The sequence below is a fragment of the Camelus ferus genome, chromosome 16, assembly GCF_009834535.1.
Source record: "Camelus ferus isolate YT-003-E chromosome 16, BCGSAC_Cfer_1.0, whole genome shotgun sequence".
NCBI lineage: Eukaryota > Metazoa > Chordata > Mammalia > Artiodactyla > Camelidae > Camelus > Camelus ferus.
Genome location: NC_045711.1, coordinates 29,580,928 through 29,596,017, shown reverse-complemented (window position 1 = coordinate 29,596,017; position 15,090 = coordinate 29,580,928). Strand labels below are relative to the sequence as shown.

At 37.8% G+C, this 15,090-nt stretch overlaps 1 protein-coding gene and 1 pseudogene across 3 annotated transcripts in view; both read right to left on the bottom strand.

Moving 5' to 3' along the window:
- Positions 1–1,140: 1,140 nt before the first annotated feature.
- LOC102513290 lies at positions 1,141–3,824 on the bottom strand (annotated as a pseudogene).
- Positions 3,825–6,958: 3,134 nt separating this feature from the next.
- The window catches only part of ABCA10 (ATP binding cassette subfamily A member 10), a 65,582-nt gene continuing 57,450 nt past the window's right edge, over positions 6,959–15,090 (bottom strand). For 2 of the 3 annotated variants that reach the window (XM_032456983.1, XM_032456985.1), the window contains 10 exons: positions 14,586–14,703; positions 14,133–14,224; positions 13,703–13,878; positions 13,352–13,427; positions 13,187–13,281; positions 12,522–12,641; positions 12,187–12,327; positions 10,175–10,254; positions 8,052–8,107; positions 6,959–7,932 (listed from right to left, as the gene is read on the bottom strand). In XM_032456983.1, coding sequence (XP_032312874.1) covers positions 7,834–7,932; positions 8,052–8,107; positions 10,175–10,254; positions 12,187–12,327; positions 12,522–12,641; positions 13,187–13,281; positions 13,352–13,427; positions 13,703–13,878; positions 14,133–14,224; positions 14,586–14,703 — 1,053 coding nt within the window. In that variant the 3' untranslated portion in view covers positions 6,959–7,833. Of the gene's footprint in view, positions 7,933–8,051; positions 8,108–9,000; positions 9,944–10,174; positions 10,255–12,186; positions 12,328–12,521; positions 12,642–13,186; positions 13,282–13,351; positions 13,428–13,702; positions 13,879–14,132; positions 14,225–14,585; positions 14,704–15,090 lie in introns of those variants that run through there. The other variant, XM_032456984.1, reaches the window with a different exon arrangement.

Below are 15,090 nucleotides of genomic sequence, written 5' to 3'. Positions count from 1 at the left end.
ACGCAGCTGCTACAGGCCCATCCCGTGAGCCTGCCAAGTGGAGACAAAGCTGTCCCCGGAAAAGGGGACATAGTCGTGAGTTCAGCAAGCACTTTTAAAGGCGACTAAGAAATCTAAATACTCTGTTTAAGATCGTCCCTGTTTCTGTAATTAATTGTGTTACTTTCTTTAGAGAACTTTGCTGGTTGGTCTACTAAGGTTCAATTTCTCCTCAACAGACCAGTGATTTTTCCCATGAATGGCCCGTATTACAGAGATCTAGATTGCCCAGCATGATGGTTAGTTGTTGCAGATGCTCTTGACAACTGATCAGGTCAATGTTACTTTTTTTCCCCTTGTACGCAGTGTCCATAATGTACTGTGTGGTTATCACAGTGATGGTGTTAACCAGGCCACAGGGCCTGGTGAGACACTTTTTTCTCTGCTACAGGGATAAACCTGCCAAGCAGATGATGCAGCATAAGCAGACCAGTCTCCCCAGGCCCAGAAGACAAACATAGCCAAGTTCTAACAATCCAGCTACTCATTTCACGTGGCTACTATCAACCTGCTCGCACGTTATCATTTCTGTCTCAGGACTTTCATTACAACTTCAGTTCAGGTTGAAGTTTGCAGTCTGGCTTATACTGAATGCCTTTCAGGCAAGCTCTTCCCTAATGACATTAGGAAAAACAGAATAATCAGATGGATAAGCTGCCTCCAGATCCAACTTCAAGAAGTTGGCCTGAAGACTGAAACACCACTGATAGAAGTTAAGCTCTAATGACCTTTAATTCCAAAGGGCCTGGGTATCCTTCTCCTTATCTTCTTGATCCCTTCCTTCCAGTACTATGTTGGTACTCATCTTATTAAGTCTGCAGTGCTATCCACTAAACACAAAAAAGTAGACATAAACATTTTTTAGTTGCATTATGCACAGATGCTCATAGGGTAGGTGGCTCAATATTTGATCAAATGAAGTAAATTTTAAAATATATCTGCTTCATCAAAATGGTGTATTTTATAAGAAATAAGACAAAAAGAAAAAGCTAAAAAAATACACACACATAAGGAAATTATAGGAACAGTCTCTAAACCTGATGATCAGTTCAAAAGTTCACGACCGCCTTAGGTTGTAACATAATTGGTAAGTGTTCCCGCTCAGATCTCTGATAGCCTCTGTCAGTGTCATAAAAAATTCAGTATCACATGAGCCCTCTTGTTAATCTTCAAAGCTGTGAACACCTTTACATCAGCTTCCACTATAAAATAATGACCTTTGGTATCCTTTATTTCTTTATCAATAAATACATGATAAGAGATTTCTGGCCACAGAACTCATAGACTTTTTTAGTTAATACGGGCTCTTCTGTTTACCAACTACTGCCTTGTTGATTTCTTTAACAGCATCATTAATTTGACAACAGGTTAAGCAAGATTTCATATATGCAGGAATACCGCTGAACTTGTTAGAAGTGACATGTGGCTTTTCTTTAGTACAATATTCCTTTGTTCTTTGGGGAACTTCTTTGTGACACTGCAGATTCCTCAGTTTTACTTCATCTGGGTCAAGTTTCTCTTCCCTTAATGAACGTTTAGGTTACTCTTACTTGAGGCAAAAGGGAGGACTGTTTTCCCTGAGATGTTCCGTATCTTTATAATTGTCTTCCAGAGTCAGTGTTCCTTGAGTAAACTGTTAATTTTTAATACTGAACTTCCAATTCCAATTTATTTAGCAGTTCATTTGCTAAAACAATCTCATTTCCTATTTTATTTCATACAGTCTTCAAGGTAAGTTCTTGGCCACAGTTTCTTACTAACAGACTTTAAAAAAAAAATACTATCAATCTTGTCATTAATATGAGAGCATAATTGTTCCAGATCTAAGGAGTCTGTTCTCTATGCCTCTCATAAAGTCTGGGAGCAAAGGCTAATGCTACTTTAAAAAAAAAAAAAAAACTTTTTCCTTTTCATTTTTCTTTTCTTCCCTTTTTTGGGGGGTTGGTAAGCTAACCCTTCTCTTTGCCTTCCCCTGCCTTTCTCTCTTAAAATGAGTAAACATAAGATTCCTCAAAACAAAGGCCCTTTTCACTTAAATTGTAACCTCATCATGGGGATGGCTTTAGCTGAGTAACCAAAGTCCTTCCTAAAATTTTTTTTACTCCGTATGACCCTCAAGTTGGCTCTGAGGAAGGAAAAGTATAACACAGTGGTCCTGGGCAGAATGAACATTTAGCTGAACATTTTCTTCCTCATCTTCCCATCTCTTCCACCACTCGCATCTCTTTGGTGATAGAACAGGCTTTCCCCTAGTTTGATCATGCTGTCAGGACTCTCCCCACTGAGGAGGGAGAACAGAATAGGGGTTTTCAAATTCTGCTTCACTTTCCACTGACCACGTTGTTCATGCATCGGCAAGGTGATTATTTGCTGACTCCTGGCATTTTCCTTTAGTTTAGCAAACAATTGTTTGGGGTGCTAACAAAGTTATTTGAGGGTTATAATAAGAGTCTAGGGCCTTTCTGAGTTCCAGTATAGATGTGTATTTCTGCTATCTTTTTTGGTTTGGGGTTTTTTTTTTTCACTTTAGTAGACAGAGTAAGGGTATTATATAAATGGGCACTTGACTCGGCATAATTGCCTGCAGCTTCTAATTCCGTCCTTTCTTGGGAGATCTCTGCTTTAGAGGAGCTGACTTTCATGTGAAGTCAGGGAACTGGTTGCACTGTACAGATGAAACTCCTAGGAGATTCTTGTGTTGAAAGCGTACGCACACACAGAACCTTTGAGCCAGGCTTTCTCGGAATATACTCCAAGTGATTAAACAGAGGATCGCCAAAGATCTGCATGCAACATTCTTAGTTGCACCACTGTTTATAACAGGAAAGTTTAGAAAGAACCTATATATCTTTCAATCAATTTTCAACTAAAAATTTTTGGTACATCCAAACACTGAAATAACACAACAGACATTACAAACAATGACACAAATACATAATCAACTGGGAAGATGTGATGTTCATAGTATGTTGTTAAATAAAACAATTACCTAACAGTAGATATGCTATTATCCTGTGTATATGACAGAAAAATGTATTAGCTAAGCAAAAACATTTTCAAATTTTAGACTGATATACACTATGTGACTTTTTACAGCAGTCTTGTGTAATGTCATAATTATTTTAAATTATATATTTTTAAAAAGTGGATTAACATTGCCATTGTAATTAATCATTTTAAGTGTACAATTCAGTGACATTAATTACATTCCCAGTATTGTGCAACCATTATCACTATCTAGCTCCAAAACTGTTTCATTATCCAAAACAGGAAATCTGTAACTATTAAGCAATAACTGCTCATTCAGCCCTCCACTAGCCCCTTTTGACCTCTAACATTCTTTCCACTTCCATGAACTTGCCTATTCTAGACATTTAATTAAGTGTTCCTATTCCTACAATACTTGTGTCTGGTTTATTTCAAACCAATTTTATGTTATACATATATTTTACAGCAAATTAAAAAAATCGAAAGGAATGAGACAATGAGAATTTCTGGGTAATAAATGCCCATTCATTTTATTTGTAACTATTGGTATTTTAAAAATGTAATCCGGAGCCATCCTGCCAGATGTCCCAGGGCACTCGCTTCTATATTCATCCCATGAGCATTTTGCACTGCTCTGCTTCAAACGCTGCATGTTGCAAACATGTGGAAGTCAGTAACTACCTAAGAGCTCTGCCTCCAGCCAACCCACCAGCTCCTGCTGCCTCTGGCTCTCCTTTCAGGGTGGCTTCTGTGTCAGTGGCTTCTCCTGCCACTTCTGGACAAGCCACAGCTTGCATAGATGCTGTTTGCTTGACCTGCTGTTCCTCCTAGATGTTCCATAGGTCATTGTTAGGCTTTTTTCCTCCCAGCATTATTGAGATGTATTTGACATACAACATTGTATAAGTTTAAGGCATGTGAAGTGTTGATTTGACACATTTCTATATTGCAAAATGATCAGTTAGCTAACACCTCCATCACATCACATAATTACCATTTCTTTTCTGTGCTGAGAACATTCAGAATTTACTCTTAGCAACTTTCAGGTATATAATACGATAATGTTAACAACATTATAATCATTGTGCTGAACATTAGATCCCCAGAACTATTCATCTTATAACTGAAAGCTTATACCCTTGGACCAGTATCTCCCCATTTCTCCCACCACACCCTTTGCCCCTGGAAACCACTGCTCTGTTTCTATGAGTTTGAATTTTTTAGATTCTATATAATAAGTGAGCTCATACAGTTGTCTTTCTCTGACTTACTTTACTTAGTATATCCTTATGTTCCATTTATACTGTAACAAATGGCAGAATTCCCTGCTTTCTTGTGGTTGAATAATATTCGTGTGTGTGCGTGTATGTGCATGCACATGTGCACAACTGTGATCTTTATCCATTCATCTGCCAAAGGACACTTAGAAGTGGTTTCCACACCTTGGCTACTGTGAATAATGCTGCAATGAACATGGGAGGGCAGGTATCTTTCCAATAGCCTGTTTTCAATTCCTTCGGAATACACCCACTGGTGGGGATCGTATGATTGTTCTAACTTTTTGAGGAATCTCCGTACTGTTTCCCTAGTGGCTACACCAGGTTACATTCCCATCAGCAGTGCACAGGTGTTCCCGTTCTCCACGTCCTCACCGCTTGTTATCTGTTGTCTATTTGATGGTACAGGCTAGCTTTGTCAGGTGGGTTTCCTGGACCACATGGATAGTATAAATTCTTGTGGCGCTGTCACATAAGCATAGCTCAGAGTTTTTTTTCCATCTCTTGTCTGGAACAGCTTCTCCAGATGGCGGGCACTGTACATCAAGTCCTCTGTCCCAGCCTGGGTAGTTTTTTTGTAGAAGCTGGCTTTACACCGCAATCATCGTTCTAAGTCTTCACTTCTCATCGACTATAAACCACTTTCAGATCCTCACATGGCCACAAAAATCCCAGTCTCATGTTTGGGGGTTGAGATTCAGGCTCATTATGATGCTGGGCCACAGGTAATACAAGCTGAAGCTTACTGCTCTGATGGTATTAAAGTGGTTTTTGTCATATTTTACCCAGAATTTCAGGTATTTGCCATGGGAGGAGGGTCTGTGTAAAAGGAAATAAACTGTATGTGAGAGTTAAACTCTATATGGGTTTTATTGAATATGATAAGCATGGTTCTTACCAGCTTCATAGCTCCCTCATGGGAAACTGCTCTCCTGAGGGATGAGGCCAGGGCTGTTCTTAATATAAGGCTGACCATAATTTGTATCATGGACCCAAGACCACAGCACATTTAACCCACATGTTGTTGGTTGTAAAAAAAAAGTCTTAGTTCAAATAGAGGCAAAGCAAATCACAAACTTTGGCTCTCTGGAAATTAAACTGGGAAATACAGAGGAAACTAAAAGTACGCACAGAGAGAGGCAATAAGGCCGAAGGGATAATGGAGGCCATTGGGTAAGTTAATGTTGATGTAAACAAAAACTCTGAGCAAGCAGAAGGGGGAGGGTGAGAAAAGACCGACTGAGCACTGGGTGCTGGAGCCACGCACCTGGGGGAAGAAGACAGACTGCACATGGCAACGAGCACAGCGAGGAGCCGGGTCTCTGGCGTGGGCTGAGAACACTCCAGTGACGTTTCACCACCTCTGGCCCACGGACGTTCCTGAGGCGGCCTTGAATCCACAAGGACTTCCAAGCAGGCTCTTTCAATCCTGTTCTTACCCTTGGATGTGCCTTGGATCACAACAAACCCCTCCTCACCTGAGTTAGCATGTGTGAATCTGTTTCTTGCAACCAGAGAAACTCGAGGAACAGAGAAATTACTACCAGGAATTGAGATTTGTGAAATATGAAATCACCAAGGATGTGGAGATTTTGAAATTAGTTAAGACATAACGGCTGAAAGCACTGGAAATGTTCTACCTATTCTAAAACTGTGTTTTCTTGGTAGACATACTATGACTTCTTTGTGGCTATGGGCAAAAGCTGCAAAGAAGCAGTTTTAAGGGTAGAAGGAAAGAAACTGGGCAGAGTTGAATGACTTTAATAGCAATAGGAAGTTTACAATGTTAAAGTCTAGGATGCCCTACTCAAAGCAGCTAGAGAAATCTCCTAGAGGAAGGGGCTTTTATCTGATAGCTGAGTGTCCACTGGCCAATAGCTGCATCAGAAAAAAATCACAGAACCTTGCTGCATATTTTTTGGTCACGGCCAATCTCTGTTTGACAGGAATGAGAACATCTGTAGAAAGTAGAAGGTATTACTTTTTACTGAGCTCTTCTTTTTGACCAATTGTGATAATCCATCACAAATATGAAGCAAACTCTCCCCCTAATATTCTCCCATGCCACCTCTGCCCCCACCTACATCAACTGATTTGTATTAATGTGGAGTTAATTGCAAATGCTAGATGTTTTATTTTCATTTCTGTTCATTGACGTTCTTATATATAACTTTGTCCAGTATTTCAAGGGCTACTAAGGATGTCTTAGTTCTCTGTATCTTCAAGGGCATACTCTATTCATGAGAAAATGTGTAATGTATATGAAACAATATTCAGCTTGAAATATATGTCAAATTTTTATTCGCATTTTAAGCATTCCTACAAGTTAGGAGGACTTGCTTCTTTTACAAATTACCTGTGGAAATAGCTGTTTGTAAGAATCAAGGTAAGAAGCCAAGCTTTACCTTAAATCAGTGCCAAGGCAGAGATAAAGGAACTGACCGCAGAGCAGAGAGTAAGTTCAGCAAATAAGCGAAGTCCGAGTCAGGAATGAGTCTGAGATTAAAAGTTCTCGGGGGAGTTTCAGAAGCTTATGATGGACACTGAATTTTTCTATGGATCAGACAACAAAGTTACCAAAATCTCATACAGCAAACGGCCAATAGTTGATATGTGAGCTACTTACCCTAAGACTGTAACAAAGAAGACTTAAGAGAAGTCCACCGCAGCTTTATTTATAAGAGATATATTTGCATGTAACCAAAATGTCAGATAACAGTAAAAAGTTAAATAAAAACCATGATAGCACATCAAAGGAATGTGATGGAGCCATTACAAAACACAAAAGGTTTATAATGACATGAGAAATGTTCATGCATGTTAAGTGAAAAAATATAAAAAATTCCTATGCTCACTGGGATATTAACTTTGGAAAAGTACTCTTTAAAAGCACATTACATACAGGTAGGCCCAAATATTTACTGTGATGTTTTACTGTGGTGATTACTGTTACCTTCATCCACATAATTTTTATACCCTAAAATGAGCATATGTTTATTTTATAATCAGAATATATAATTATATCTAAATGTTATACCACATAATTTCATCTATCAACTTACTAGATCTTCTGACAGTTCATGTCACATTGTTGGTACTTAGTAAATAATGATTTAAAAATGATTTATGTAAAAATGATTTAAAAAGCTTATATATTTAAAGTTTAGGTTTTAAAAAGCCTACAATGTTTTATTTGTAAAATGTGCTCAGTGGTCAGCCTTATTGATAGCAACAAAATACTAGTCTAACATTCTGTGGTTTCTGAATTAATATTAAGCACAAAATAGGCCTATATTAATGATTCCTATATGTCTGGTTACGTTAATTTTGTCTGCTACCTTTCCTTATCCTTGCCTCTTCCCTCCATTCTAAAATTTTAAAAAACATTTAAAACCTTAAATCATTATTGAATGCTTAAACTACTGAATGTTTTGTTTCATTAACTGCAGTAATATGAAAGATTCTTCCAGAATTATGGAAACCAATAATGTAGTAAGACCTAAAATCTAGTATTAGGAGGTTCAGGGTTTTAAGGCTCTTCCTTCAGGAGGAGTTTCCATCTAACTGTTGTATCAACTTCATCATCAAAATTTCCCAGCTCCTGCTCTTTGGAGAGTTCTAAGAACACCTAAGTAGGAGGAAATAAATAAGGAAATGAAAATGTCAGGGTACTTCTGAAAGATAGATGCACACAGAGCTCACACAAAGGTTACCCAGATGACGCTAACGGGTTTGAAGAAAACTCACCTGTTCCAAGGTAGCCTGAGAGAGACTGTATTCTTCCACGTCAAAGGTCTGTTTCACTGCATTTAAAGGGACTGACTTCAGTGGCTTACAAATTTTTCACCAAAAGTATTTTCAAAATGTGCAACATAAGCAGCAACTTCAAATCCATGAGATACTATACAGGCCAAGTAATTAAATTTTCTTGAAGGATAAATTAAAGAAGAGGGCCAATATGGCTAATCCAAAGATAGCAACGGCTGCACCGAACTACACTCCCTCCTCCCAGTGTAGGAGGGCTCCCTTCTCTCCACACCCTCTCCAGCATTTACTGTTTATGGACTTTTTAATGATGGCCATTCTGACTGGTGTGAGATGATACCTCACTGTAGTTTTTATTTCTATTTCTCTAAAGTTAGCGATATTGAGCATTTTTTCATGTGCCTATTGACCATTTGCATGTCTTCACTGGAGAAATGTTTAAGTCTTCTGTCCATTTTTTTAACATTTTTTATTGATTTATAATCACTTTACAATGTTGTGTCAAATTCCAGTGTTCAGCACAATTTTTCAGTCATTCATGGGCATATACACACTCATTGTCACATTTTTTTCTCTGAGTTATCAAAACATTTTGTGTATATTTCCCTGTGCTATACAGTGTAATCTTGTACCATTTTTTGATTAGGGTTTTTTGTTTGTTATTGAGTTGTATGAGCTGTTTGTTTACTCTGGAAATTAAGCCATTGTCAGTCCCATCATTTGCAAACATTTTCTCCCACTCTGTAGGTTCTGTTTCCTTTGTTTCATAGTTTCCTCTGCTGTGTAAAAGCTTGTAAGTTTAATTAGGTTCCATTTGTTTATTTTTGCTTTTATTTCTATTGCCTTGGTAGAATGCCCTAGGAGAACATTGCTAAGATTCATGTCGGAGGATGTTTCACCTGTGTTTTCTTCTAGGATGTTTGTAGCGTCTTATGTTTAAGTCTTTAAGGCATTTTGAGTTTATTTTTTGTGTATGGTGTGAGGGAGTGCTCTAACTTCAATGGTTTACACGCAGCTGTCCAGCTTTCCTAACTTCACTTGCTGAAGAGGCTATCTTTCCTCCACCATCTTTTCTCCACATAAAATTCTTTATTAAACATATTGGAAAGGATGGTACAACGCCTAGAGGGATTCTGCATTGGGGACCCTGGAGAAAATGGATTTTCTACAGAATCTAATCATTTCAAACAAAATATCATGTTTCCACGGAGGGCACAGAATATTCTGCAACAATGTGCTTTATATGATTCTTACTTTTTTGACATTTGTTTCAGAGCAATTGCCTGAATACATTCTATTTTCTGCAGAATGTGGAAAAAACAAATGTTGGAAAAGTAAAAAAATTGTGATTATTTAAAAAAAAAATAGCAATGCATTAATGTACAAATTACCTGTAAACCTCTTTAAATGGTTCCTTGTGTCCTGTTTCAGTATTTAGCCTTTTGATTCTTCGCATATGCATATTTTGGACTCCAAATCAACTGTGGAGTATTACTTTAGTCTATATTTATGAGTCCATGGCAGAGTATACTCTATGCTGGTTCCTTTTCAACGAATCCCATGTTTCTTACACGTCATAGCCTCATAAATACCCAGTGTGAGCTCTGGTCAGTGTCTCTGGAACTAGTTCAGAAACCCCTCTCCGATCCTGACTTGCCACATTTCATCCCTGTGTATTTTCCAATGTAGCCATGTCACTAGTGTAAACAACCAGATCAGTGGGGTAAGAGAGAGTGCCGGCGCAGTTAGATTCAATCATTGGCTCCATATTCTTGCTCCTCGTGCCTCTGACTTTGATGAATATGGAGATATGAGAAGCTCAACTTGCTGTTGTTTGGGATATCATGCAGAAAGTCATCCTTCAGTAATATGCACTGGAACCAGGACAGAACATTCTGACTTATTTTATTTATTTGGGCTTCCTTGTGAGCAGAGGGAGAATCAGGTGGAGCAAACCCAAGCCTAAGGCCACCGATGCATTCCCTTCACGATTCTTAAGCCTGTTCTAGGAAACTGTCCAAGGTTTGACTAGTTATATAATTTTTCTGCTTGAAGTTATAAAAAATGTACACAATACATAAAGTCTTAAGTGTATCTAAACTTACCTGCCTCTAATTTGGAAAAGGCCTGCGATAAAGGGTGAACATCTTCCATAGGTAATTTATACGCCGTCATGGAGGAATACCTGGGGTGAGTAAAGAGTAAGATTTACTGTGTTTCAATGTTATAATACTGAGAAGGAAGTGATAACTAAAATAATCAAAGAATTTTTCGAAGTTTTCTTAAATAAAAAGGTAGTTTAATTTGATAAAGCATGAATATGAGCCAAATAATTTATCTTTACTCATAAATTTGATAACAACAAAAATCTAGTTGCTCCTAATTTAATGATCAAGATAAATTCTTTTTGATAAATTTAAAGATAAATTCTTAAAAATAGCTCTGATACTATTTCACAATCAGCCTGTGATATCTTTCTTTTATGTTATATTTCTTACTCTTGAAAGCCAATCTTTCAGTGCTCCCTGGAACTGTTTTATCAAATTTTCTTTTCTGCATTTAACTTTCAACTTCTCTTATAAAAATTAAAACCGGTTGAACTGTCTCCTATTTAAAAAAAGTTCTTCCCTGACCTCTAGCCTCCCCTAAATAAGTTCATCCAGGACCTCCACCTGCACAATTCAATAAACATTCTTTAGTCCTTATTTTCTAGACTACTCAAAAGCATTAAATAAAAATGCACACATCCTCCTTAAGACACTCTCTCTCAGCTTCTGAGACAATCACACTTTTATGATTTTCCTTTTAACTTTCTAGAACTGCTCTGTTTTATATGTTACCTACTAGGTACATGTGGCTATTTAAATTTAAATTAGCCAAAATAAGTAAAATTCAAAATGTGAAGTGCTCAGTAGCTACATGCAGGTATTGGCTGCTATACTGGACAGCACATATACAGGACATTTCCCTCACCACAGAAATTCTCTTGGACAGGGCTGTTCCAGACATGCTTCACCATTTTGTATTTGTTGTTATGGCTAATGCTGTGGTGGCAGTTTCCCCCACCGGCTTTTCTTCCTCAATCTACTCTCAGTACTGAGGGTTTGTGGGGTCCATCCTAGACCCTCTCCCCTTTCCGTCTCTCTTTTTGACCTCATCCATTCTCCTAGCTTAATGGCCTTGTATCTATATGTTTAAGATGTTCCACTTTGTTTACTGACAGACTGTACCTCTCAATGACTCGTCTCTTTTCTTCTGAGCCATAGGCCCACATCTTTGTATACTGGCATCTTCACTTGGATATATCTTTATATCAACTCTGTGAGCTTTCTTTCCATCCTTTGCATGTATAGAGTTTATTCTTGACTTAAGTTCTTTACACATGATGTTTTCTCAGAAGAGTGACTCATCCCCATTATTCAACTGGCCAAACCCTGCTCAGTCAAAGTCCTACCTAATGTCACTTCTTCATTCATTTGGATCTTCAATTGCTTAATATCCTTGCCTCAAAAAGACTGCAAGCACCATAAGAACCTTGTCTATTTACTGAGTAGAAGAAGTATATGAGAAAACTTTATGTATCTTTCAATTAAATTCAACCTCATTCTGCTATTCACATGGGTTTGGTTATCCTTGCTCTTAACTCATAACTGACTTCATATAATTTTAAAAGAACCATAGGGAGGATCAAATGATTTATAATGAATTTATTTAGGAAAGAGTTCATCTTTCTGAAGCATCTGAGTCTGTTTGAGCTCTTGGTGCAATTTTATATTTGGTAAAATGCTATAAATTCATATAGAAATTCCAGCTGTCTGTTTAAAAAAATCATTAAATCAATGGTTGTTTGTCTGTACTTTTTTTCCTAACTTCTAAGTCATTCCACCATTTACATACACACACACAATCTATCCACATTTTCTCAGTATGAAAGACTCACTGAAAATAACTTTTCAATTGCTGTCTTTCTTTTGTACTTCCTCGTGACCCCCAAACAATTTGTTTTGTAATAAACAAGCAGCTGAGGCTTTCTCTTCCTGTCCAGACATGTACAACACTAAGTGATGTATGCTGGAAAGTTCTTATACCTGTCACTCAAGCCAAAAATGTCCTTTACCTTTCCTGCCGGGCAGCCTGTGGAAAAATCTTCACAATGTGTGTGTGAAGAAGCTCCATCTGAGTGGGTTCCTTCACTTTTAGTTCTAGCAAATAATCTTTACCAAACTTGCTTTTCAGATGTTGAACAGAGCCAATACACCTAGTTCAGGGACGAGAAAGAACTAATGAAAGAAAAAACACGTATCTTCTTAATTTCTTCCTCAAGTACAGAGGCAGAGGAAGGTGTTCTCGATCATAGATCAGGGAGCTGAAAGGCATCAGCTGTTCAGAATAAACAGAAACTTTCTCTCCAAGAACTTGGGGGTCAAGTGCTGGCTCTCGATAGACACTCACCTCAGCCTTCCAGACACCAGGATGGCCACGCGGTCACACACGGCCTCGGCCTCTGCCATGTAATGGGTGGTCAGAAGGGCACCTCTCTCCGTGTTTCTAACAATGGCCCGAATTGCCTGCCTAAAGATAAAATAAGGGATTGTTTGCACTTAGAAAGTAATTTGGGAAAATAGATTTATGAGAATGAGTATGAAGCCTAAACAGAAAACTTTAGATTAGGTTACAAGAAAAAGAAATCTTTGCTCTAGAGAGAAAGAAGAAAAATTGTATGCTATGTAGTTATATTACCACATCAATAGGTTTCACAGAATCAAAAGTAGAAGATTAGGAAATAGTGAGTAAAATAATGCTTGTTTAAAAAAGTTTAAGTATAGAGAAACACCACATTGTAGGATTTTCAATAACTGAAAAATAAAATAGAAGAAAGAGTCAGGAGGAAGAGTAGTAAGAGAAAGAAAATTCAACCTAATACATTCAAAAGTCCAACTGATTCTTAAAACATTTATTTTTCCTTCTTTGAGGACTTCTGAGCACCACATTGAGCTTCACTGAATTAAATAATAGAGGGTATAAAACTCAAAGGTTAATGGGGCAAATGTAAAAAATAAATGAGCAATCACTTTAGACTTATACAACTGACTCTGACACTTGATACGACTTCTTACCACATCTGCAGCTGCCCCTCGGGGTCCATCCCCGTGGACGGCTCGTCCAGAAGCACCACCGACGGGTTTCCCAGGAGGCTCAGCGCGAAGCACAGCTGGAACGGGAGGAACCGCGTCTGGCACCGACCTGGGGGTGCGCAGAGGAGCACCCAGCCCCGCCCCTACCTTTCGCTTTACTCCCTCGGATAAAGCCTTCACGGGGAGCTTCAGCTGCTCCTGCAGCTTGAGTGCATCCACCAACCTGAAGGAAACAGTTCTGATTATGCACGAGGAACATGTCCCCACCTAAAACACGTTAGAGAACCCTAGCACTGCTGATCTGTAAACAGTACATTAAGCATCATGAACACTGTCACAAATACTAACTGGCTTATGATTTGGCTTATTCAGGTTTTCAATCATTTTATTTGCATGAAACTGAAAGACATTGTTTATACTATTCTTTCCATATTTAATGAGTAAGTTCTATATTCCTCCCTCCTACAGTTACAGTGTGAAGGAAGCTTCTCTCTGTACCCTGAAATATGAAGAGCTGCATCCTCTTTGCCCAGTCCTTTCACTGCTGCGAATAACTCCAGGTGTTCTTTCACCGTAAGATCTGGCCACAAGGCATTCTCCTGTGGACAGTACCCCAAAAACTTGAGGATGTCATCTTGCTGCTTCAGAGATGTACTGCTGCCATGGAAAATCACCTGCACAGAACAATGAATGTCAGATCCACATCTGGTTTCACCCTCATTCTCCTCCCACTTCTAAAGGAGATAAAAGTGGCCCTTAAGTTACAATCTTTTTCAGCATGCAAGAGACATTTTATAAATTCTTTCGTCTATTTTTTCTTTTTTTTTTTAAATCACTTGATTTGCTGATAGAAATAATATAAAGAGGCTACTGATATTTAAAAGGAATTTCCTCTGGCCATGAGTTTGGCTCTCTCACATGCACTTACCACTCCTGCGGTTGGTTCTGTCTCTCCAGTTATCATTTTAATAGAAGTACTTTTCCCAGCTCCATTATGTCCCAGCAATCCCAAGACTTCACCTGGAAAAATGCTCACTATCAATATTTGTACTTTAAAGGTACACTAACCTAAAATCATATTTTCTTGAAACAAAGTAACATTTTCAAACATCACCTTCATAATTTTCTATATTACAGCATTAATGGAAAGACTTTGGATTTACACAAGAATTTGATCTTCCTGATCCAAGATCGGTTTTCCTACCATTTGATTTGAGACAGGATTTTAAAGTAAAAATGTTTCTCTGATGACATCAGATATTTTTATAATTACACATTTATTAAGAGATATGAGCAGACTCAAAGAATGGAAAATTATTCCCTTCACAGTCCTAAAACTAGAGAATAAGGAATATTCTAATAGAGGAAACATTATCCAAACCTTTGTTAACACAGAAGGAAACATTCCGAATGGCTACTGTCTTCTTTCTTTTTGAAAAGCAACTTTTCTTTTTCTCTTTATATTTCTTGTGTAAACAGCTTGCCATTATTACTGGTTTCTGGAAAATACAAGAAAGCATGATTTTCCTGTTAAATGTCAGATATTTTGTGTGCTCATGTTCTACCTTTTATTTCCCAGGGTATGACCTGAACCACATTTTTGTCAATAATAATTCAGCCCCCCTTTTTAAATAAAATACTCAAATGTATGTTTATAAATAAAGACTTCTTTATCAACTCCCTATAAAACTAATTCCTAATCAAATATATCCCCTTTGTGTTATGCTAACCTTGCCTTTTGCATTAATTCCATTTCTAGTCCATTTCTTATTGATCTTCATACAATGTAAATTCACTTGCTCTTTTTCATATGCTATTTACAGATCTTGACATTACAATTTCAATGTATTGCAAAATGAAATTGAAACTCTTGAAAAAGATGTGGG